Here is a 26738-nt window from a genome sequence, read left to right as displayed (position 1 = left end):
CATTCCATAGAAACCAATAATAATCCAACTTAATGTGAATTTTGGACATCACCACTGGACATAGAGAGTATGTCTGCTAAAGATTGATCTGATATGACCAATGGTTTTGACTCCAGGTCACATCTTGCTACCCATGATACTCTATGGGCATTCCACCCTGTCATATGTTTGTCATTCCATAGAAACCAATAATAATCCCACTTAATGTGAATTTTGGACATCACCACTGGACATAGAGAGTATGTCTGCTAAAGATTGATCTGATATGACCAATGGTTCTGACTCCAGGTCACACCTTGCTTCCCATTATACTCTATGGGCATTCCACTCTGTCATATGTTTGTCATTCCATAGAAACCAATAATAATCCAACTTAATGTGAATTTTGGACATCGCCACTGGACATAGAGAGTATGTCTGCTAAAGATTGATCTGATATGACCAATGGTTTTGACTCCAGGTCACATCTTGCTACCCATGATACTCTATGGGCATTCCTTTTTATAATTTATCTGTCATTCTATAGAAAAAAATAATAATCCCACTTAATGTCTAATTTGGACATCACTAACAAACATAGAGAGTATGTCTGCTAAAGATTGATCTGATATGACCAATGGTTTTGACTCCAGGACACATCTTGCTTCCCATTATACTCTATGGGCATTCTACTCTGTCATATGTATGTCATTCCATAGAAACCAATAATAATCCCACTTAATCTGAATTTTGGGCATCACAACTGGACATAGAGAATATGTCTGCTAAAGACTGATCTGATATGACCAATGGTTTTGACTCCAGGTCACATCTTGCTTCCCATTATACTCTATGGGCATTCCTTTCTATTATTTATCTGCCATTCCATAGAAAACAGCTGTAATCCCAAATAATCTCAACCTTACAATCTGCTACTCTACTTGAAGAACAGCTGTGGTAAAAGATAAATTGCTATGTCACTCAGATTTGCCTGAAAATGAGTTTAGATTTTATTTCCCATTATACTCTATGGGCATTCCACTCTGTCATATGTCTTGTCATTCCATATAAAACAATAATAATCCCGTTTAATTAGAAATTTGGACATCACTGCTGAACATAGAGAGTATGTCTGCTAAAGATTGATCTGATATGACCAATGGTTTTGACTCCAGGACACACCTTGCTTCCCATTTTACTCTATGGGCATTCCACTCTGTCATATGTTTGTAATTCAATATAAAACAGCCGTAATCCCAAATAATCCCAATCTTACAATCTTCTACTCTACTTGAGGAACAGCTGTGGTAAAGGATAAATTGCTATGTCACTCAGATTTGCTTGCAAATGAGTTTATATTTTACTTCCCATTATACTCTATGGGCATTCCACTCTGTCATTTACCTTTGTTATGCCATAAAAAACAACATTAATCCCATCTAATCTCAATATTAAACATGGCCACTGATATTTAAAAGTAGGTCTTTAAAAAAAAAAAAATTTATATGTCAAAAGAGTCTGTCACAAACTGAATTTTTTTTCCATTATTCTCTATGGGCATTCCACTTTGTTCCATTATTCTCTATGGGCATTCCATCTCCCTGTTAAAGTCTATGGGCATTCCATTCTGTCATTCCTTTTAGTATGTCCCACAGTTGGGAGCTATGCGATCTGCATACTTATTCCAGGGACTGGGAAAGTAGCAAAGCCAGGCCACAAGCATTTTCAGACGTCAGCAATGTAAGCCTTCGTATTTGTTCTCTATAGCCTGTCAGTGAGCGCCTTCCATCCCCTAAGTAAACAAATAACTGGGACTCGCCGATTTCATAAGAAGAGCTCCACGGACAGGCTATGATGGAGAGCCCAGGCCCGTGTAGGACATGGACGGTGTCACGTCACCTCTACACACAGCAGTGACAGCACAGCCACAAACCACAACGCCCACCCACAACACGGCACAGAAGCCCCACCCCCTCCTGCTCACATGACCGCACGGAGAGACTTCCGGTATGGCGCGTCCTGGTCTCTAGGTTCCGGCTTGTGTCGCATCTGTGGTGACGTCACGAGGTAAGCGGCATGTTGGTGGAAAGGATGTGGCTGGCGGGAGGGATGAATGGGGCTGTAGCACAATATAGCGAGACAGGTGACAGTTTATAAGGCAACATCACAGGGTGCTTCATTTATTCCTGGTCTCATTACTAGTATATCAGTCTATGCTCAGCACATGTCAGTGAGATCTTGTAGGAGGTAGGCATGGAAAGGAATGCAGTTAAAGGTGAAATGCAGGCATGCTTATAAATCAATCCTTGCTACGTATTGTGCTTGCATAGAGAGGAGCTCCAGCCAAAAAAAGACAAGTTGGCAGCTACAAACACTGTATCTGCTTAATTTTAATATTAGCACCCTTACCTGTCCAGGCCAACAAATAATATAAACCATGAAAAAAAAAAATGCACCGTATTAGCCAAAATTCCCTGGGTCCTGTGAGATATCCATTTGGCTTTACCATCTAGAGCGAGGCTTGCACAGCCATATCTACACATACATGCCGGTGTGCTATCGAGAAATGCCCTCTGTTGAAAATGCCCCCAATGGTTTTGCGCATGCGCCGTATGTCCATGCGCAGATGGTTGGAGGCATTATCTATGCAAACAGCGGGGGAACATAGTTGTCAGGCATAACCTGACAAGTACGGTCTCCCTCCACTGTTTGCATTGTTTTGAATACTGTCTCCTGTCGAAAAATGTCTCAGACGATCTACAAATGCGATGTGTTGATGTCACGCCAGCTGGTCAACATGAGCTGGAGTACCCAATGGAGGGCATTTCTTGATAGAACATCGGGAAACAGGCACATATACATATGAGTGCAATATTTACCTATTGCTTTTATACCAATAAATAAACTTACTACACTATGTGATTTTTTTTATGTCTCCTGTGGAGTCATTTTTACATCCTAGTTCTATCCTAGGGTAGCATTGGTGTAGAGTGGTATCAGCAGTGGCACCAATCTGGCTTTCCAAATGCATTTTTGACCATCCTGTAAAAATGGGTTAAATACCTCTGAGTTGCCACCTTTCCATCGAGCACCTGTGATGAAAGAACTAGAAGTTATCCACATATAGGAGCAAACCATTCGTTTGCTGTTGGTATCTATCGCTTATGGACTACATGTTTGCATATGATGTTATTGAATCTTATTCATGATTTCTGTTACGTCTTCACAATTTTAGTTAATTTATTTCATGGTTTATATTATTTGAGCACAAAAGCGCCCCTACCTTTTACATTTGTACTACTAACACCAGGTTATCTATTCACTCTTAAAGGGGCAGCTACAGCATCGGTCACTATTTTACATGGGGCGCCAATTAGGGCCGAAACAACTAATCGATTACTATTTTATTAATAGGCCACTAACATAATGGGGTTAAAAAAAAACCGAAAATTAGCCCTTTATAGTACAAAAAGAGCAAATCGCTACTGTAAATATTTAAAACTTTCACTGTCCCATAGTAAAAAATGAACCCCTTACAGTAGCGATTATTTGCTCTTTTTCATCTCAGGCCTGGGTCACACCTCTGTGTTTTTTGGTGCTTTTTGCAGAAACACACTACAGTTAATTTACATGGTTTCCTATGGGACACGTTCACATCCATGATTTTTTTCAGCTGCTGCATATTTGGAAAAGACAAGGACTTTTTTTTAATGCAAAACGGTGCTATTTTGGTTCTTTGGTTCAATATACTTCAATGGAGAAGCTGCAGAAAAGCATGTAATAACACAATTTGTGTTTTTTAATCTGCCCAACAACAAATTGGCCAAATAAAAATGTAAAAATGCAAATCGCAGCAAAATTACTTTTTTTGTTTAAAAGGTTATTAACCGATTAATTGGCCAACGAATCGATTACGAAAATAATCGTTAGTTGCAGCCCTAGTGGCAATCTTTGGTTATTGACACATACAAGAAGAAAAAAATAGTCAGTGAAAGGATAATGTCTGGTGTTTTTTTTTTTTTTTTTGTCCTGCAGGGGATCTTTCTGCTAGATGGTGAATACATAGAACTGGAGCTGTTTGCTGGACCTCAGAAATGTGTTAAACACTCAGGATAGTCCCGTGAAATCTAGGATGGTTGGGGAAAATTCTTGCACTAATTGCATGTAATATTTTTTGTTAGTGAATGCCCATTTTCATTTTTGGTTGTTTTTTTATTTTATATATCTGTCTGGAGCTCCGCTTTTTCCTTCCAAAAAATAAAAATTAAAAAATATAATTAAGTACTTGTGAAAGAACAAAGTCAATACTTACCTGTCTTGCTTCCTGTACCATTGATCATTACTCTCTTGTAGGGATTTCACTGCCTGTGGCATCTATTATAACACAGGGCACAGTATTGATTTAGAGGCTGATGGATGGAACTGCAGGGCACAGCGGGGGATTAGGCATAGGACATTTGTGGAACTGTTGGGTGCTGAAGATCCTTTAAATGTAACTTTAGTACCTGCGAACAGGTAGGATTTTTAATGCAGCATTGTTTTTTTTTTTTTTTCTTGCTTGCCTTCATTGTGCACTGAGCTGCGCATGCACAGCTCAGTGTACAATTTCTGCAATGCCAAATAAATGACCAACCGTGCATGTGGCCCAGCTAATCAAAACGTCTGGAGTTCAGTAGCCGGAAGAAGACCAGCCTAAGACGTCAGTGGCTGGTGAAGGGAGGTCTGGGATACCGCAGAGCTGGAGTGAAGGTGAGTATAGTTGCTCTGTTAGGCAGGGATATCTCTTCAATACCGCCAAGATCAATGGCACAGCAGCAGTGGGCAGGTAGGTATTAACATTTCTTTTTTTTTTTTGTGGTGTTAGGGGCTGGAGTCACTTTAAAATTACCATGTTGCTAAACTAGAAGAAATAAACACTGTCTACTTTAAAAATAAAAATTCAGCACTGAAGGAGTATAGACTTCATGCAGCCTTATGTCACCACCTACTGATCATGTGATGCAAGCAGCGAGCTAAAAGAATTTGTTTTATCGGGTTGTAACATGGATGAACATAACAGCAAAAAGACCATTAGTCTGCACGGATGTCGCTAATAGTGACAACACTATTTATTCCATGTATACTGGGCAGTTGTCCTCGCTGGCAATGAGTTTTTCTGTCGGCCCTAAATCTTAAGTTTTCTTAAATAGTTTTTTTTAATTTATCACCAGGAGGATGCTTACATTGAATGAAACGTGTCCCTTTTGCTGGTGACTGAGCTTTAAAGTGTTTCATTTCTGAGAAAATGAAAAGGTGAACTAACATCCTACAGTAAATTTTGTGCCCTTTTTATATCTGGTGTGTCCAATAAAGATCTGCAGGAGTTGGCTATTCTATCAGCATCTAAGCGACGCTTACATTTCATAATTCGTATATGGTGTTCCATGTCTTTACAGGGCTGCCTGTGTTTCCCAGCCAGTTAAACCTTGGGAATGGACACTCTCACAGAAGCCCTCGCTGGAAGCTTCTCGGTTTCTTCACAACTTAACAGCCCATCTGCTCCCCACCCGCGACTGGCACAATACAAGGGCAAATACAGCTCTCTAGAACAGAGTGAACGCCGGAGGAAACTTCTGGAACTACAAAAAGCGTGAGCTATAGGACATTTTTGACTGAAATGTTGAAATTTGGATAGTTAGGGGTATGGATTATTTCAACATCACCATGCTAATTATTGGTTTACTGAAAAAATAGAATTCTCAAGGTGCTGGCAATGTGTAACACTAATCAATAAAGAAAGCGCATTAGTTAAAGTGTATCTAAATCCAAAAGTGTAATATGATGCCGGTTCACCAGTTCTTAGATGTGGTGGATGCTTTTGTATACTTGCGGCTGAGGAGTGGGGTAGGAGGGGGGCTAAAAATACTCAGTTAGGACAAAGTTTTACTGACCCCAACCACCCACCTACCTCAACATAACATGGTGACCAGAGGAGGTAGTACACATGCCGCGTCAAATTCATACTACAGAAACCTCTCCCTCTCTCCCCTGTAGTCCCCTAAGATAACTGGGAATACTGTAACTAATAAGAGTGCAGGATACACAGGAAGTCATCAGCTCACACGATTTTTGGCTGGACCAACAGGTATATTTTGCACCTACATAACATATAAACAAAATGTTCCCATGGTTTTTAAAGGACCAAAAGGGAGCAAATTTCATTGTAAGTGCCCGTTCACACTACCGCGACTGGTCAGGCGACTTAGCCGCCTGACAAGTCGCGTTCCATTCTGTACTATGGAACCGTTCTAATAGGAGCGACTCAAGTCGCTCCGACTTAGAAAAAGGTTCCTGTACTATTTTTGGGGCGACTTCAGGCGACTTGCATTGACTTCTATACAGAAGTCATTTTGCAAGTCGCCGCTGAAGTCGTGTGCAGGTCGCGTCTGTGAGTCGCGCTTGCAAGTCGCGTCGCCCCTGTGTGAACGGGCACTTAGGATTTACATAAAGATAAAGTAAGGAAAATAAGTAATAGCAATCAATCAGGATCTAAATTTAGCAAACTGAATTCCAATCGGTTGCTTGGGGTACTGCGCCTAAATAGAATCTCCCCCCCCCCCAAAAAAAAACCTTTCCTCCTCCATTCTACTACACTAAAAAAAATTATTTTCCTTTTTTTTAAACAAAAAATGTTTGATCCCACCCTCCATGGACGTCACTCACCTAAGCGAATGATGTGCACTGTGCACGTTACATCCCAGAAGGCATAGATGTTTATTCACAAGGTGGAAGGGCACAGCAGTGCATCATCGGGAGGCCCGCTGGCTGAGCCTGAAAGAGCTTGCAGCCTTCCAATGAAGTCACACAAGAACATGGTGATGCCACCACACCAGAGGTGGCAGAAGAGGATCTTGGCAGGATAACGATGGCTGGGTAAGTATCTTAAATGTGCAGAACCCCAAACCTAGGAAGCAGGGGGTTTAGAAAAAAAGGAAGGGGGGTGGGGAAATCCGCTTTAAAGTAGGTTTCAGAACCGGAGCGGCGGTAAATGACTACCACTTAGACTTTAATGTTCTTTGCTTAATTTTTTATGTATTGGAGAAAATATTAGTTCTTTGATGCTTAGATGTAACCTTTTTAGGAAACGGTTAGACTATGTAAACCATGCCCGTCGACTGGCTGAAGGAGACTGGACAGAGAAAGAGGAAGAGAAGATAGATGACAAACAAGAAAAAGAAGATGGAGTGGGGGGTGAAGAGGAGGAGATGGATGTGGATCCTGGCAAGAAGCTCCCAAGGCATTATGCTAACCAGGTCATTTACATGTAGAGCCCATTATTTCATTCATTCATTTATTTTTTATTTATTTTTATTTAGTACTTTGCCATTATGCGTTGGTTTCATATTACATGCATAGCTTATGTTTTTTCCATCATTTATTTATGTATTGTCTTCTTAACCCTCCAGATAATGCTCTCTGAGTGGTTAATAGAAATCCCTCCAGATCTGGCTGATCTCTGGCTCCTTGTAGTTTGCCCGACTGGGAAGCGCTCCTTGATTGTGGCATCTAAGGTGAGCTATTTGTATTTATAACATGACATCTGCATTAGATAGCTCCTGAATTCGTCCTTCTTATACATTTAAAGAAACGTTTTCTATATAGGAGTGGTAGATGTGTTGTTGGGTTAATGTGTCATTGGTATTGCTTGTAATTATGGTTCCGCTGTTTTTAATGAATCGAATGCTGATTAGTGTGCAGAGCTGAACAATAATTACAGGTGTTCTGCCGCTCAGCTTACTAGCATTTGATGAATCCATAAAGCTGCTCGGGTGGATTTTTTTAAAACTAGAGGGGGAGGATTGCAAGAACAAACTTGTTGTAGCTATTTTTCTGCTCAGTGGCATTATGAAGTCTTCTATAAAACCATATATGGAACTGAAATAAGCTGCGTTCAGGTATATGTATTGTACATGAAACTATTTATAGAGAGAAGGAGAATTCCAAACTTTAAGCTCATATTTCAATTTAGCAGTATATCACATGCCTCATTAGGCTAAATTTGGCTATGTGGAAAGCATTGCAATAATTTATCAAGACAATTTAGATCATTCTTTTCAGCAATTTTCAAACTTATTATTTAACCCTTTATTTTATCAAAGCTTGCTCTTTTGTCTTCTTTGGGGATGACGAATGTGGGCTGGTATAGCTTTGCTTGAAAGTTACTCACCAGCCCTTAATAATTGAATTGATTGCCTGGAGAAAGTGATGGTTTAGACGTTTCTAAAACACTTATTAAGAAGAAGCTATCAGGGCTAGGAGCCTTTAGCATCTGTGTGGAGAAAATGGCAATTTTTACTTCCTCAGGTTTAAAGGGTGCTTGCAGCATGTTCCTCTTTTCTTCCTGGGGAAAAGTAGGTAGATTAGAGCCCTGGAGGTATGCTAAATGTCCTTTTGTGCAAAGCTGGCTATTTGCCTGCCTAAAAGAAAACTGGTCTTAAAATAATTATGCAGACGACTGTTGCTGACCTCTTCTTCTAAAATGCTATTCATCCAGCTGTTATAATAATGATTTTGATTCAGTACCTAAGCAATTGAGCAGCAGTAGATACAGTCATGGCCGAAATTGTTGGTACCCCAGAAATTTTTCCAGAAAATAAAGTATTTCTCACAGAAAAGTATTGCAGTTACACATGTTTATCCCCTTTGTGTGTATTGGAACGGAGGAAAAAAAAGCAAATTGGACATAATGTCACATAACTCCAAAAATGGGATGGCCAAAATTCTTGGCACCCTTAACTTAATATTTGGTTGCACACCCTTTGGAAAAAATAACTAAAATCGGTCACTTCCTATAACCATCAATAAGCTTCTTACACCTCTCATCCGGAATTTTGGACCACTCTTCCTTGGCAAACGACTTCAGATCTCTCTTATTGGAAAGGCAGCAGAAATTTTAAGATCTCTCCACAGTTGTTCAATGGGATTTAGATCTGCACTAATTTCTGGCAACTTTGGAACTCTCCAGCGCTTTGTTGCCATCCACTTCTGGGTGCTTTTTGATGTATGTTTGGGTCATTGTCCTGCTGGAAGACCCAAAATCTCGGACGCACACTCAGCTTTCTGACACTGGGCTCTACAGTGTGACCCAAAATCCTCTGGTAATCCTCTGGTAATCCTCAGATTTCATGATGCCTTGCACACATTCAAGGCACCCAGTGCCAGAGGCAGCAAGACAACTCCAAAAGATCATTGAACCTCCACCATATTTACTGTGATCTTTTCTTTGTAGACCTCATTCTGTTTTTGGTAAACAGTAGAAAGCTTTTTGGTAAAGCGCAATCTTGGTCTCATCTGTCCACAAGACATTTTCCCAGAAGGATTTTGGCTTACTCCAAGTAAATTTTAGCAAACTGTAGTCTTGCTTTTTTATGTCTCTGTGTCAGCAGTGGGGTCCTCCTGGGTCTCCTGCCATAGCGTTTCATTTAAATGTCGACGGATAGTTTGCGCTGACACTGATGCACCCTTAGCCTGCAGCACAGCTTGAATTTCTTTGGAACTTGTTTGGGGCTGCTTATCCACCATCCAAACTATCCTGCGTTACAACCTTTCATCAATTTATCTCTTCTGTCCACACTCAGAGAGATTAGTTACAGTGCCATGGGTTGCAAACTTCTTGATAATGTGGTGCACTGTGGATAAAGGCACATCTAGATCTCTGGAGATGGACTTGAAACCTTGAGCTTGTTGATATTTTTCCACAATTTTGGTTCTCAAGTCCTTCCAGTTCTTTTCTCCTTTCTGTTGTCCATGCTTAGGGTGGCACACACAATGCAAAGACTAAGGCTGCTTTCACACTGGGGCGGGAGCAGCGTCGGCGGTAAAGCGCCGCTATTTTTAGCGGCGCTTTACCGTCGTTTTAGCGGCGGTGTGCGGGCGCTAGCGGGGTGGTTTTAACCCCCGCTAGCGGCCGAAAAGTGGTTAAACCCGCCCGCAAAGCGCCGCTGCAGCAGGGGTATTGCCGCGGTGTCCCATTGATTTCAATGGGTAGGAGCGGTATAGGAGCGGTGAATACACCGCTCCTTCACCGCTGCAAAGATGCGGCTAGCAGGACTTTTTTCACCGTCCTGCCAGCGCATCGCTCCAGTGTGAAAGCCCTCTGGCTTTCACACTGGAGTTAAAGGGGCCGGTTTTTTTCAGGCGTTACACAGGCGCTATTTTTAGCGCTGTAACGCCTGAATACCGCCCCAGTGTGAAAGCAGCCTAAGTGAACTTCTCTCCTTTTTATCTGCTTTCAGGTGTGATTTTTTTTTTTTTTTTTTATTTTTTTTTTTTATTATATTGCCCACACCTTTTACTTGCCCCAGGTGAGTTTAAAGGAGCATTACATGCTTGAAACAATCTTATTTATTCACAATTTTGAAAGGGTGCCAAGAATTTTGACCACCCCATTTTTGTAATTTTGTGTGACGTTATGTCCTATTTGCTTTTTTTCCTCCCTTTTTTTTGTTTTGTTCCAATACACACAAAGGGAATAAACGTGCATCTGCAATAAAACCCTATGGTAGCACAGATCTATGGAAATGCACTCGCCATACAAACATGATTAGCGAAAAAGATTTGATATCAAAGGTAAAAAAATACAAAGCAGAGGTCCACCCTAAAAAAAAAAATCTGCCACTTCCTATTCCGCGGTAGTGTTCTTTTCCTGGTGCTGTCTTCTGGGACCTGTGTGTCCCCCAGAACACAGCCGGCCATTCACAAAGCGCAGCGCGACTTGCGCATGCAGAGTAGGAAACGGGCAGTGAAGCCGCAAGGTCAGAGCCGGCTGCAGAGTAAAAAAAAATATTAAAAGTACATTTTTGTACCTGAAAAAAGATGTGCATTAATTTATTTGTAAAAGCTGAACTTGGCCTTTAACCCTTTCCCAACCTTACTATAGCCGAATGACTACAACACGTGCTTACTTTGCCGGGAGGGCTTCTACTTAGATTCTCCTGTAAACGCGCTGCCCACGCACCCCCTGTGGTGCACGGGCGACGTGCCCTGTGATCGCTGAGTCCTTTGAACTCGGCTGATCGCAGATCGGGGTAAAGGGCCAATCACAGCGTCCCTTTACCACGTAATCAGCGGTGTCCAATGACAGCTCATCAGATGTAAACACAAGCAAGTTATTGGCTTTTTATTTTTCCCTCATGCTGACAGAAGAGAGCCGATAACCGGCTTGTGTTAAAAGGACATCGGCACTGATAATCGGAGCACTGATTATCAGTGCAGTCCCAACAGTGCCCACCAGGGCTGCCAATCAGTGCCTTCTCATCAGCGCAGCCTCAACAGTGCATATCCGTGAAGGAGAATTTTTTTTTATTACAAACCATGAAAAAAGGTGTGTTTTTTTTTTTTTTTTTTTTTTTTTAACTTTGTCTCTTTTCGTTTGTTTAGCAAAAAATAAACACAGTGGCGATTTAAAGGGGAGTTCCAGGCTTTTTTATGTTTGTTAAAAGTCAGCAGCTACAAAAAGTGTAGTTGCTGACTTTTAATAAACAGACACTTACCTGTTCCACAGTCCAGTGATGAGGCTGAATGGGGTGTCGCTCCTCTCCGCCAGCGCCTCCATTGCCACTCTGGGCACCCGGCCATGACAGCTTTCAGCTTCACGTGCAGGCACACACAGCGCATGCACGAGTCGCGCTGCGCTCCCGGAGTGGACAGGCAATCTCCTGGGACCTGTCACGTGTCCCAGGAGATCGCCTAGAGGGAGGGGCCGCCTAAAGCGAAAGGAGGAGTCGCCTTTGCGGTCCCTGGGCGGAAGGAGGAAGTGGGACAGGAAGTCCCCCTCCTAATAAAACCCCCACCCCCCCACCAAAAAAATGACATGCTAAATGTGGCATGGAAGGGGGTGAGGAGTGCTTAAAGCAGAAGTTAAATTTTTGGGTGGAACTCCGCTTTAAATACCACCTAAATAAAGCTCTGTTTGTGTGAAAAAAAATGATAAAAATTTAATTTGGGTATGGTGCTGCATGACCGCGCAATTATCATTCAAAATGTGATGGCGCTGAAAGCCAAAAATTGGCCTAGGCAGGATGGGGGTGAAAGTGCCCAGTAGGCAAGTGGTTAAAAGGGATTTATTCCTCTTTTTTTGGATAGAGAGCGGAAGCCTACAAACCATTCTTTTATGCCCCTTGTGGCAACTGCAAATAGAACTGTTGGTTTATAATAAGGATACAGCCTGTTATAGGGCCATTTATCCCAAACTGCATTTCAGGCTAGTTGACCATCATCAGTGAAGTGTATGGAAACCACAATTCCTATGGAATAGGGCTTATAGACCAACGCAATGAAACAACCAGACATATTATAGTGAGGATGTTCCAAAAGCCCTACCCCATAGTTCATGGTTTCCACGTGCGCTGCACTGATAATGGTCTGCTTGCCTGAAACAGCTGTGTATAGTTTGTAATAAATTGCTGTATCTGTACTATAAATCTGTGATTCTGCCGAAACTCCTGCGGGAATTTAAGCTATAGGGGGCCATCTCCCACCTGAAGATAAGCTTTGCTAAATCTGAGGCTATGAGTGTAGCAGTCCCACCCCATACTCCTATCTGACTTTACAAACTAACTTTAGCTTTAAGTGGACCGACACTGCCTTGACATACCTGGGTACGAAGATCCCCTCTGACATATCTCAGACGTTCGACCTTAACTTTCCACCCCTATTGACCAAGACCCGATTACTGCTGGAGAAGTGGCACACGGGCTTCCGTTCTTGGTTTGGAAGGTGCAACCTCCTTAAAATTAGTATTCTACCCAAATTCATTTACCTCATTCAAGCCTTGCCTATCCATGTACCGCCCTTATTTTTTAAACAAGTGCAGGCCCTCTTTATCAGATTAGTTTGGATGCATAAGAAACCCAGGTTACGCCGTTCGCAACTGACACTCCCCAAGCACTATGGAGGCCTAGCACTGCCTGACATACTCCATTACTACCTAGCGTCCCATCTTGGGCGAATAGTTGGCTGGAGACGGAATAAGACTTCAAAATTATGGGTACAAATTGAACAGTCCCAATCTCGCATACCTTTTAAAAAGCTCACTGTGGTGCTACCGGAATGTCCCTACAGGTCTGAAGACACACCCCCTAATAGGTACTACCTTAAGACATAGCCACCACGCTACCGCCCACGCATCCCTCATATCAAAAACCTTGCTTCTCCTAATTTTGGGCCACCCAAAATTTGAACAGGGTCTACACCCTGCGGAATACACATTTCTCAGAGACTCTGACCTCAATCACGCAGCCAAATTTATCACCGAAGGGAGGTAGCCATCCATCTCAGAGCTCACTGACTCCTCAGGAGCGTACCAACTCCCCTTTTGGAAAGCAATACAATTACGCCATTTCCTTCACTCCCTCCCGAGACCCCAAGATTTTGCATGCCAGCAGACTTCATTTGAAGTCCTATGCTTAGGAACAGACCCGTTTAGCTCACATACTATCCCAAACTTATGCACTATTAATCACTCAAAAAGAACCACCACACTTATCTGTCTGATAACATGGGAAAGAGACCTGAACTATTCGTTTTCAGTAATGCAAAAACAGCGTATTATCACTCTGGCCCTTAAGTCCTTTCTCTGTACTAAAATACAAGAAACTAATTTCAAACTACTCAACCGCTGGTATTTGACGCCTTCCAGGTTGCAGAGATGCTTTCCCTCATCCTCGAGCCGGTGATGGCGCTGTGCCGAGGATGAGGGAAACTTGATCCACATTTTTTGGTCTTGCCCCAGACTACAGGAATTTTGGGGAGAGGTCCATCGCATCACTCAGAAGTTCACGGACTATGTCGTTCCGGATGATGCTGCATTTTTTCTGCTGCATCACTCTTAAGATCCCCATTAAAAAATATAGGCGGTCACTTGTTTGCCACCTTAATGCATCCCCCTCTGCTGGAAACAACACTCTCCCCCAGCCATTGTACATTGGCTGCGGAAGGTGGAGGAGGTGAGGAAACTGGAGGATTTATTCCTCACCGCACAACATAAACACAACATAAACAAGAGGCCTATAAGAAAACCTGGAATATCTGGAACATGTTTGTATTCTCAGATGAAGGTCAACGCTTGATGGGGACATAACCCTTCCCCATCTTCTCTGGGAAGATGCTAACCCTGGTCACCGCCATGTCTTCCTTAATTTTCTTTCTTCTTTCTCTCTCTGTCCCCCCACCCCCCTTCCCCTTCTTTTCCTTTCCTTACCCCCCCTCCCTTTCCGGGCCCCACCCCAATGACTCTGGGTCCCCTCCTCATGGTGGGTGTAAGGAGTGGGAGGAGAGTGCCCCGTTTCTGCAACACCTGAGTGAGCCTTGGCTTGAGCGAATACCTTTCCTTCCAGAGACAGTCACTGGATATAACACTGTTTGTCACCACATGAACTGTGAACTGCTCTGTATGTTTCCATTACCTGCTTAATCTATGTAGTCATGGCTCTATTTACTTTTATACTTGTAATGTGGAGCCCCGCCCTATTTAGAGTTGCATAAAATTCATATTTGAATAAAAAACTGATTCTGGATTTGCAGTTGGCCACATGAGCATAAAGAAATAAGCAAAACAGTTGCTTATTGGTTAGCACTTCTGTCTTACAGCACTGGGGTCCTCGATTTGAATCCCAGTCAGAACACTACCTGCATAGAGTTTGTATGTTCTCTCTGTGCTTTCATGGATTTCCTCCAGGTAATCCAGTTTCCTCCTACACTCCAAAGGCATGCCGGTAAGTTATTTTGGCTTCTGTCAAAATTGGCCTAATAAGAATGTAAGAGAGGGACCTTGGGTTGTGAGCTCATTGATGGCAGAGACTAATATGAATGTGTAAATTGTGGGCATTTTTTATATAAATACCTGTAATAAATACATTTGCATGGCTCGATCCACTATCCTAAAAGGAGGGGAAAAAAACAAATGTTTGGCTCTTTCGTGGAAGGTATACCTACAAGAAAATTCTGTTTCAAGTAGGCTGTACTGTGTTTATGACTTCCTTGACATTCATTGCTGCATACTTGTTATAGGTCAGTGACCCAAGTACTGAAGCTAGATACAGCCAAACATTCAAAAGAATACCAGGAACAGCAGCCCCCATATTTTTCTCATGATAGGGGTACTTGTAAATAAAGGTACAGCTGTTATGACTGGACACAAGTTATTCACAGGTCAGCCTTTTTAATTCTACCACTCTTAATCCTGTTTTAGGGATCCACTGCAGTTTATACTAAGAGCGGGTATTGTGTAAACCGATTTCCTTCACTGTTACCTGGTGGAAACAGACACAACAGTTCCAGTGGCAAAGGTGAGGGATCTGTTGTATAAGCAATTGGAAGAGTAACTGTTATATTGTGTACTTTTTAGTAATGGTAATCATACAATTAAGCATAGAATTGACAAATAAAAGTTTCAGTACACGTATAAACCACAACACACGCTACATACACGCGCTGTGTACCACAAACCCTGCGCTCCACAAACCCTGCGCTCTTCACAGTATGATCATTCACCATAAAATCTGTACTGCAAATGAGCTAGATAAATATATAAATAATGACAAACAATAATTGGGGTATGTAACATTGAAAAAATGAAAGCTGAACTCCATCTTTTATTACTCTTTACACCAAGCTGGCCCAAGCAAACCATGTCCCTCACTAACGTGAGGCTGCTGGGTATGCAGTATAAACGCTATATAGCTGAAGCAGCATACAGCACTGTGTTCCGGGTGCAAGCGGATACTTCCTGTCTCATACTAGGGACACATTAGAGTCTATCTGATTGGTACCCAGCCATTCACATAAAGCAATGTATTCTAGCAGTGAAAGCAAAGCTTCCTCTGTTTGGCTGAGTCAGACAGGTGGGCTGATGGCGTCGAAAGTTTGCACCAGAAAGGAGTAATCAAAAAGCCTTATTAATGCCTCGTTCAGTTGGTTCTCTATACAGGTATACCAGGGATTTGCCTAGCAGATGCAGCAATATTCTTTTCATATGCCTCTACCATTTACCATTCTTTGATTCTCATGAAAAAAAACGACTATCATTGCGCAATATTTATTTATTCTTTAAAAATATTAATCAGATTGTTCACTCGCATTTACTTGTGCCTTTAGACAGGCACCAAGTCTATCCAGCTTTCCAAACAAAGCCTGTGCTCGCCGTTCTGTCTCAGGAAGCTGGCGCGTGGTTCAAGCCTCGGTTTCAGTGCGGGTTAGGGCCAGATGTGATGTCAGCGTCGCTCAACTAGCCTTAACGCGTTTTGCATAGGATTATGCATCATCAGGGAGCTTCCCTTAGTCCGGGGTGACTAATAAGTCTTATTTGACCAAACTTAAGTGTGAGGTGAGCACTGAGGTGAATAGACACAAAGCACAGATTTTTGGGGATTTGTGAAGACTCAAGTTAAAAAATTTTCCTAACATTTTTATTAATTAAATGTTTGCACTCAAGCACAGGATTTATATTATCACAAGAAGAAATACACATGAATGTATTATATTGTATATTCACACGTTATGTTGGCACTCATATTTGCACAGGAGAATTGATGCACTAAGTGGTTGGATAAATTTTATTATCGCTAGCACAGTATTATTTGTTTTGAGTTTATTTGCACATTTATATTGGGAGTGTGTTGCTTGCATATATTACTCAGATTGTATTCTAGTTGCTTGCAAGGCTGCCTACTTTATGATTATATTACCTTGCAGGGGGAAAAAAATATAATTATTCTTATTTTTTTGGAAGCATTACTACCGATTTAACTCCTTGATTGCCCCTAGATGTTAACTCCTCCCTAGCCAGTGTCAGTAGTATAGTATTAGCACTGTATTAGTGTCACTATTGATGTCAGTTATTGTAAAATATGCATAATTTAGAATCGCTGAAAACTGCGATCTGAATACTTTGAAGTGCAAAGGAGGGATCGGGGGAGTACCTGTTGCCACCTATCACTGTCACAAGGGATGTTTACATTCCTTGTGACAGCAATAAGTGATCAAAAATGATTATTTTTTTTTAAATTCATTGTGTATTTTTTCCCAAAAAATTGCGTTTGAAAGACCGCTGGGCAAATACCGTGTGACATAAAATATTGCAACAGTCGCCATTTTATTCTCTAGATTCTCTGCAAAAAAAAAAAGTGTGTATGTGTATATATATATATATATATATATATGTATGTGTGCGTGCGTGCATGTATGTGTGTGTGTGTGTGTGTGTGTGTGTGTATATATATATATATATATACTGTTTGGGGGCTCGCCGTAATTTTCTAACAAAAAATATGGATTTTAAGTTGTAAACACCAAATGTCAGAAATAGGCTTAGTCATGAAAGGGTTAAAAAAAATAAAAATACATCTCTTGTAAGGAGATCATCAAATGACAATGTAGCAATTGGAGGTTGCAATAGATCTGTACATACAGATAAATCGGCACACTGACACTACTCTAAAACACCTTCAACCCTTGTAACTTCCACTTTTGCTGGACAACTTGGCCTGTTAAAGGAGGTGGAAAAATAACAGGCCTGGTAACAGGATAAACAAGTAATAAAACCATGTCACAGATGGGTCTCAGAAAAACTCCTCTGTGAATGACATACTACATCCTGTGTTACATTTGGCACATTTCAGGGGGAGCGCAGTCTTCCGTAAGTGGGGGATGGGTACCTGTCAAACACATCCGGAAGACTGCGCCGCGGTGACCTTGGCCCGCCTCCTCCTTCCTCTGCTGCCAGGTCAGTTAGAAAGTGATGCATGCTTCACGCATGCGCAGTAGGGAACCGAATGTGAAGCCGAAAGGCTTCACTGCTGGTTACCCGTACCACGAATGGCAGCACTCTAGAGCCGGTCGGAAAACCGGATGGGGTGTCGAAATTGTGTGTGTATGTATGTATGTATGTATGTATGTATGTGTGTGTGTGTGTGTGTGTGTATATATATATATATATATATATATATATATATATATATATATATATATATATATATATATATATATATATATATATATATATATATATATATATATATTTCTCCTAATATTAAAAGTCAGCAGCTACAGTATTTGTGGGGGCGGCGGCGGCAAACTCCTCCATTTAATAATGTTTTAAAAAAAAAATAAAATCGAGCTTCCATTTTCTAACTTGTCCAAAAAATGACATTGTACTCTGATTTGTTGCTTTGGGCAATATATTTTTCTGTCTTACAGCTGTATAAGAGCAACCCACCTGTCTGGTCACTTTTGCAGGTCTGCTCCTGGCCATATGTAATTTCACTGTTAACATGATGCTTCTTAATTTGTGTGTCCAGAGAAGCAGGATATGATTGTATATTTTTGGCTCAGTGTAAGGCTGCTTTCACACTGGGGCGGCAGGCCAGTTAGCGGCACTTTACCACTGTTTAGGTGGTGCTTTTCAGCACGCTAGCATGGCACTTTTAACCCCCGCTATCGGCTGAACAAGGGATTAAAAGCGCCCATGTTGCAGTGCTTTCCAGGTGCTTTGGAAACTACCCATTCTATCCAAAGGGAAGGGGCAGTGTAGGAGTGCTGTGTACGGCGCTCCTACACCGTCCCAAAGATGCTGCTTGCCGGACTTTTTTTTTCCCCCTCATCCTGCAATCGCACGCAATCTGACTTTCACACTGGGGAGGTATGAGAGGTGCCATTTTTAGTGCCAAAACGCCTGAAAACTGCCTCAGTGCGAAATGTATTTGCGTTGCTATTGCCTTTCCATGTTCTTTAAATTTTATTTCCTCAATTTTGTTAATTTTGTTGTGCAGGAAATAGTACCAGAACCTAAATCTCTGTATCTCCTCTGCAGATTATACCATTTTGGACTGTATATACAATGAAGCATCTCGAACCTATTATGTGTTAGATGTCATGTGTTGGAGGGGACATCCAGTTTATGATTGCCAGGTAATTTTATATTTTAACTTGTAAGTGTTGTAATATGTTACATCAAAGTTTGGCTGAACTATCTGAAACCTCTGTTCACATCCCAATTTTACTCTCAGCTAAATCTGTTGCTGGTTTGTGCATATCTGTTTTCTCCATTATAGCATATAAGAATGAATGTGTTATTGTGGCCATTCACAACAGGAAAGCTTCTTTCCCATGGGTTTAGAGATGCAGAAAAAAACAAGCAATATAGCTGCATTTTTAACTCTCCTGTAGTGCCTGCCAATGCACTAAGGCCCCTTTCACACTGGGGTGGTGCGGGCGTCGGCGGTAAAGCGCCGCTATTTTTAGCGGCGCTTTACCGTCGTTTTAGCGGTGGTCTGTGGGCGCTAGCGGGGTGGTTTTAACCCCCGCTAGCGGCCGAAAAAGGGTTAAAACCGCCGGCGGTATTGCTGCGCTGTCCCATTGATTTCAATGGGTAGGAGCGGTGAATACACCGCTCCTTCACCGCTCCAAAGATGTGGCTAGCAGGACTTTTTTCACTGTCCTGCCAGCGCACCGCTCCAGTGTGAAAGCCCTCTGGCTTTCACACTGGAGTGAAAGGAGCCGGTTTTTTTCAGGCGCTATTTTTAGCGCTGTAACGCCTGAAAACCGCCCCAGTGTGAAAGGGGCCTAAGTAATTAAAAACAATGGCATGACGACCATTTTGCTTTGTATCTCAAACATTTTAGGGCATGTTTAGGCTTTACAACAACCTGCTGCCTTCGTTTATATCAATTGCAGCCTTCCAAAATGCACCTGTAGCGTTTTTGATGTGTTTAGCACACACTTTTAAGGCTATCGTTGATTACTTCCCCTTATGAAAAACACTGAACTGGCTCACTCTGGGGCTGTGTTTTACGGTGTACAGACACCAGCAGCACAGGGTGTCATGGCTGCTATGTACAACAGGGTCTAGAGGTGTGGCCAGGATATTTGGGGTTCACCTTTTCATTTATTAAAGGATGAACTTGCCCTTTAAACCGGGGTGTCCAACCTTTTGACCTTCCTGAGCCACAATCGAAGAAGAGAAAATGTCCTCGGCCGCACATAAAATACATTAACAATAAAAATAGCTGATGAGCCCAAGAAGTCAGGCAGATAACAAGGTAATGATCAGTGATATAGATAATGTACGTATTTGAGTAATAAAACTTAATTTTCTAGTAAGAGGGCAACATAAAGTTGGTGTGATATTTAACACTGTTTTTGGTAAAGAACAATAAGGGGACCTGATGAACCATTCCTCCTGTGGCTCTCAGTGGGTAGGTGTGGCCACCATCCCCTTTCACTATAATGATAGTGCGGCAGCCGCACTATTTGTGGCCCTTTGCGCAGACAGAAATTAATTGCAGCTGCGCAGTGATACAAAGCGCGTCCAGCAGTGATCACAGCAGGTAATTGCTGGCTGTACAAAGAGCTGCAAAGAAGCATTGGAAAACTCATTATAGTGAGCGGGCTGGCAGCCGCACCTACCTGCTGAGAGCCGCAGGAGGAAGCTACAGTTTTCACCTGCTCTTAATCGCTTGTGTGAATGTGGTCTATGTATGTGCCGTGTAAGGATAAAGCCCTCCCCTGCGCCCTCCTAGATTTGGCCTGCATTCACTGCTACTGGTGCTGAAGCAAACATGGCAGCCCTGGCATCCCTCCAGGTGTGCATTGGCCTGGCTTGTCAATGCACACTGCCATTTGGCAAGGCTGCTGCTGCTGAGCAGGGGTGGGCAACCACGGCACTCGGCTGTGGTGAAACTACGGATCCCATCATGCCTCTGCCTCTAGGGGTCACGCCTGTGATTGGCAGGGTCTTGCAATGTCTCATGGGACTTGTAATTTCACCAAGGCTGGAGAGTCGAGGTTGCCTACCCCTGCCACAGAATATCATAGGCTGCCTACGTACAGTTCCCAACGGCTCCAGCCACGTGAGTAAGTGGTTCATTCATGCTGTATGGACCTCAATGATTGTGTGAATGAGGCTTAAAGCGGGAGTCCACCGGGACTCCGCGTTTTTTTTTTTTTTTAAAGCCAGCAGCTACAAATATTGCAGCTGCTGACTTTTAAAATAGTGACACTTACCTGTCCAGCGCGCCCGTGATGTCGGCACCCGAAGCCGATCTCTAGGTCGCCTGTCGGGTCCTGCCGCCGCCATCTTGGGTATGGGAATCAGGAAATGGAGCCTTTCGGCTTCATTTCCCGGTTCCCTACTGCGCATGCGCGAATCTGTGTTTCCCAGCAGGCAGCGGGGCACTTGCGGAAAGGGGCGTAAGTTACGCCCCTTTCCGCAGAGAGCTATCCCGGAAGTGGGTGCAGTTACCTGGATTATCCAGGTAACTGCACCCCCCTCCCCCCTGAAAGGTGCCGATTGTGGCACCGGAGGGGGGGAGGGTTCCGATGAGCGGAAGGTCCACTTTAGGGTGGACCTCCGCTTTAAGTGGGGTCATCCACCTGGCTTTGCTTTGTGGCCAAGCTGTGTTACTATTAGGACTGGATAAACGGAAATACAAAACTTTTGGCCGGTAAACAGTTGCCTTAATATGTATTTAATTTTGTGTGTTTAGCAAAGTTCAGCTTCAGTCATTAGCTACAATCTAAAATCTATTTTATTTTTACCTAGACTGATTTTCGCTTTTATTGGCTTGACTCAAAACTTCAGGAACAGGAAGGACTTGGCGATATTTCCAAACGGAACCCAGTAAGTAGCCTGGGAATGGGTCATAAATCATGCAGCTGAAGCAGATTTTTTTTCCTGGGTATTTATCAGTCTTATACTTATTTTCTTTTAAAGTTCAAGTTTATTGGATTGCAGAACTTCCCCTGCTCCCTGGATTCCATACAGAACGTTCTAATGCAAACATTTCCTTACCAGGTATGGTGTGTACTGTATTGTAGTTTATCATTAACTATAGGCCTTTTATTACATTGTCTGCAATAAGAATTTTCTGTGTTGCCACAAACTGACCAATAAGGTTAAAGTGGTTGTAAAGGCAGATTTTTTTTTATTTTTTATCTTAAAGCATTCTATGCTTTAAGATAAAAAGCCTGCTGTGTGCAGAAGCCCCCCTAATAGTTACTTGTGCTCCCTCTAGATCCAGTGATATTGCACTAGTGTCTCGGCTGCCCGAGACTCCCCTCCTCATTGGCTGAGACAGCAGCGTGGCGCCATTGGCTCCCACTGCTGTCAAAGTCAGTCAGCCACTGAGGAGAGAAAGGGGGCAGGTCCGGGCAGCTGCTTCGTATCTGAATGGACACAAAGCTGGGACTTGGCTTGGGTGCCCCCGTAGAAAGCTGCTTGCTGTGGGGGAACTCAACAGGAGGGAGGGACCAGGAGCACCGAAGAGGGACCAGAGAAGATGAGGATCAGGGCTGCTCTGTGCAAAACCATTGTACAGAGGAGGTATGACATGTTTGTTATTTTTAACAAAAAAAAAAGAAATTAGACTTTACAATTATTTTTAACATATTGACTTAAAAATACTGTTTGATTCTAATGGGCTACTGTGGTTCAGGAGACCATTTCTTATTCTGTTGAAGACAGGTTAACATTATCTGTTTTTTGTAACCTTATACCCTATACTTCCAAGTATATTTATCAAAAATGGAAAGGAATAAAGGTGCTGTAGTATTTAACCCCAGGAAAATACACATGCAAGACCAAGTAAAATTGCAAATTTTATTGCAAAGCATCTTAAAAAGGGAGTGAACAGATCCCTCAAGATAACAGCTTCAGATGGCACATACCCTGTTTCCCCAAAAATAAGACCTAGCGTGATTGTCGGTGATGGCTGCAATATAAGCCTTACCCTGAAAATAAGACCTACAAGGACTTTAACTTGAGCTTATTTGGGGGGTAGGGCTTATATTGCAGCCATCACCGACAATCACGCTAGGTCTTATTCTTGGGGAAACAGGGTAATCAGCAAAACCCCATATACCTTCCCCAATATAAAATGTCATTAATAGATCTATACAGTGCATCCGGAAAGTATTCACAGCGCTTCACTTTTTCCACATTATGTTACAGCCTTATCCCAAAATGGATTAAATTCATTTTTTTTTTTTTGAAATTCTACAAACGGTACCCCATAATGACAAGGTGAAAGAAATTTGTTTGACATCTTTGCATATTTGTTCAAAATAAGAAAGGAAAAAAGTCCCAAGTATATAAGTATTCACAGCCTTTGCTCAATACTTTGGTGAAGCACCTTTGGCACCAATTACAACCTGGAGTCTTTTTTGAGTATGATGCTACAAGCGTGGCACACCAATTTTTGGGCAGTTTCTCCCATTCTTCTTTAGCCTTATCGGGTTGGATGGGGAGCGTTGGTGCACAGCCATTTTCAGATCTTTCCAGAGATGTTCAATCGGGTTCTGGGCTCTGGATGGGCCACTCAAGGACATTCAGAGTTGTCCCGTAGCCACTCCTTTGTTATCTTGGCTATGTGCTTGGGGTTGTTTTCCTGTTGGAAGATGAACCTTTGCCTCAGTCTGAGGTCCAGAGCACTCTGGAGCAGGTTTACATCAAGGATGTTTCTGTACATTGCTGCATTTTTAATTCCCTCGATCCTGACTAGTCTCCCAGTTCCTGACGCTGAAAAACATCCTCACAGCATGATGCTGCCCCCACCATGCTTCACAGTAGGGATAGTATTGGCCAGATTATGAGCAGTGGCTGGTTTACTCCAGACATGACGCTTGCCATTGAGGCCAAAGAGTTCAATCTTTGTTTCAGCAGACATGAGAATTTTGTTTATATTGGTCTGAGAGTCCTTTAGGTGCATTTTGGCAAACTCAGGGGGGCTGTCATGTGGCTTTTACTGTCTGGCCTTTCAAATTTTGATCCTTCATTCCGTAAAGATGGGCCAAATGTTTAACTTCATAGCAAAGTCTTATAAAGGTTTTATTCCTCATTGTATGAAAAACTCTGTAGATGGTCAAAAACATGACTGTTGTAGCCTTGGTTATGTTTTGGGATTATTAGTGTCAGATCTATAATGATAAATTATTTGGGTATAAAAGCCTGTACTAAGCATACATTTTAAAAGTAAGGGCTCATTTACACTTGCTTTGATGTTTTCAAGCGTGACTTGTGTTTTGAAACGCTTTTCAGACAGCAAAAGACAAGCGGTGAGGAAGCATTGTATTGCCTCCTCATTGCCTAGTTTAAAAACCTGACAAAACACAGCATGCGGTGTAGTGTGCCTAGTGTGACGGGGCATAATTCCTGTCACGACATGTATACACCCACAGCTGCTGCCTTTGCAGCAAAAGGTGGAGCAGTTGAGGGGCGATGAAAACGCTGTTCAACTGTGGGGTTTTACCCCCTCGCAATCACAAGTGTAAACAAGGCCTAAAACTTTTAAAGCGTTAACCCCCCAAAAAAAAGAAAAAAAAAGTTCCTGTTCCCTTAAAGCATGTTGTACAGCACAGAAGAGAGCCAGCGGACAGCTGAGCGCTGGGAGCCACGCTCACATGGGTACAATCGGGCAGATTTTTTACAGAGCACAGGGACAATTATTATAATGGTACAAAGAGGATGGGAGCATTTAGTAGAAGAGGGTTAACAACCACTTTAAATAGGATGAGACACCACAAGCTGCCTGCTTGTTACCTTTTATTGGTTAAACAATTCTCTTCCTTCGTTTTCCCCTGACATCATGATTAAACCCTACCCTAAACAGGGTCATGTCCGTTGATGGAACTTGGCTTTGAAGTCATTGGATCTCCAGTAAAAAAAAGTGAAATTGAGGAGGAAACCGAACAAGTTGAGGGTAATATCAGTCCATGGGAGTATTGAGGTATTAAAGCAGAGTTCCACCCAAAAGTGGAACTTCCACTCATTTGTCTCCTCTCCCCCTCCGGTGCCACAATTTGCACCTTTCGGGGGGAGGGGGGGACAGGATACCTGTCTTTGTCAGGTATCCTGTTCCCACTTCCAGGCGTCCGGTCCGCAAAATGACCGCGGGGCTCCCTCCTCCTCTCCCTGTCGTCGGGCCAGTAGGAGAGAGGAGTGGGTGCCTCATGCACGCACTGTAAGGTTCCCAGCGTGAAGCCGTAAGGCTACACTGCCAGGTACCTTTGCCCGCAATGGCGGCAGCAGCACCAGACAGCTGATGGAAACATTAGCTGTGGTGCCGACATCGCTGGACTCCAGGACAGGTAAGTGGCCTATTGTTAAAAGCCAGCAGCCGCAGTGTGAAGCTGCTGGCTTTTAACTTTTTTCTTTTTTGGGCGGAACACCGCTTTAAAAGATATGCGGAGACTTCTTACAGCTCAATGGGGGTTGATTTACTAAAACTGGAGAGTGCCAGTGATTATTACAGTGCCTAATACCACAATACCTCAAACCAAAAGGGCGATTGAAATTATAGATGCTTTATAGACTCCCATCAGCATCCACTTAGAAATTTGGAGTTGGTCCCCCTCAGTTCGAGCCTCCATCTGCAAGATATCATAGTGTCTAGGGAGCTTGGAGGTACACAATCCAGGGGTTCCACACCTTTTCAAACCTAGCTTGTTTATCTTTATGGATGATGGTCAGTTTTTCATTAATCATAATCCATGACCTTGATCACAAACGATTTCTACTGTAACCTTTTTTTTGCATAAAGATACTTGACAAAAAAGGTGTAAGCAGACCTATTCCAAGGCAGTTGTAACAAAACCATGTCAAATTCATATGTTATAGTTTGAATCTCTGTCATGTTTTTGCTCAATTTCAGGTGGATGGACTTCTTTTTTATCACAAGCACACCCACTACACTCCAGGTAGCACTCCATTGGTAGGGTGGCTGCGTCCATACATGGCTCCTGACATACTGGGCTTCCCTCCCCCACCAGGACCACTTACAGAGAAGCCAGCATATGCAAAGGAGCAAATGAGGCAGATCCTAGAACACAAGAAAGAAGGGAAGGGAACAGCAGAAGGTGGACGATATGAATTGGAACATCTCTCCACGCTCCCTTCAGCTCCATCAGTAATAAGTGAGGGGCTAGAAGGAGAGGATGGATCAAAGACTTGTGTAAGCCAAAATGCATTCAGTTCCACTGGAATGGATTCGTCTTGAGTTGTGATGCCCACTTATAGAAATGTATCTCTACTGTGGCATGGCTGATTGCATTTCCTCCAGTGGACTGTCTTTTTGTCTTGTATGGATATCATTTTCTCTGTCACAAGAAAAATTTATTTAAACTTGCCAATGCAGTAACCGTCTGTACAGTGTTTAAGGGATTTCTAATAAATTTGTTTTAATAAGAAAACATATCCTGTTGTTCGTGATAGCAATGTGTCTTTTTGTCAACTGATACTTTAAAGTGTCTTCTAATATTGTTAGAACAGCTTGATAGCTTACAGATCATAGATGAATGACTTCTATTCAAACTGTTATAATTTTTTGTTTTAATATTCTATACTGCCCTTTCTCAACTATGGTTCCATCAGAGATTCCTTGTGCAATACCACATGGTCTAAGTTGTGGTCTAAGACACTGTCCATAGTCATGTGCCTCCATCCCTAATTATACTGTATATAGCAAATATAAATACAAAGACCTCAGACTTTAAATTAAGCAAACAGCCTTTAATATTGTAAAATAATCACTAACATGATTGTATGTTTATTACCGTAATTCATACATATACAAGTTTCATCATAGCAAAATCCAATTAAAAATGGTAATATGATGTTGTTGAGCTGATTTGTAGTATATATAATTTATAAAGCCACATAGACAAATTACATTAACAATACATTCATGATTATAAACAATAAAATGTACACCTGTTATTGTGATAAATCT

General features: G+C 42.3%; 1 protein-coding gene across 5 annotated transcripts; it reads left to right on the top strand.

Moving 5' to 3' along the window:
* Positions 1-1944: 1944 nt before the first annotated feature.
* On the top strand, positions 1945-26199 carry SNUPN (snurportin 1). Of its 5 annotated transcripts, XM_077473010.1 has the most exons (10): positions 4052-4143; positions 5190-5271; positions 5415-5608; positions 7100-7271; positions 7425-7529; positions 15209-15305; positions 18827-18924; positions 21557-21634; positions 21728-21808; positions 25662-26199. In XM_077473010.1, exons 3-10 carry the CDS (start codon positions 5451-5453, stop codon positions 26004-26006), a joined length of 1134 nt encoding a protein of 377 aa, XP_077329136.1. In that variant the 5' UTR covers positions 4052-4143; positions 5190-5271; positions 5415-5450; the 3' UTR covers positions 26007-26199. The 5 variants fall into 5 exon arrangements, with proteins under 5 accessions (XP_077329137.1, XP_077329138.1, XP_077329135.1 ...); XM_077473011.1 differs by lacking the exons at positions 4052-4143; positions 5190-5271 and adding an exon at positions 1945-2046; XM_077473012.1 differs by lacking the exons at positions 4052-4143; positions 5190-5271 and adding an exon at positions 4015-4033.
* Positions 26200-26738: the final 539 nt, after the last annotated feature.

This window comes from Lithobates pipiens, unplaced genomic scaffold (assembly GCF_037356315.1).
Source record: "Lithobates pipiens isolate NorthernLeopardFrog02 unplaced genomic scaffold, aLitPip1_a1.2 Scaffold_8, whole genome shotgun sequence".
Lineage (NCBI taxonomy): Eukaryota > Metazoa > Chordata > Amphibia > Anura > Ranidae > Lithobates > Lithobates pipiens.
The sequence above is the reverse complement of the archived record's forward strand: the minus strand, read 5'-3'. Positions and strand labels throughout refer to the sequence as shown.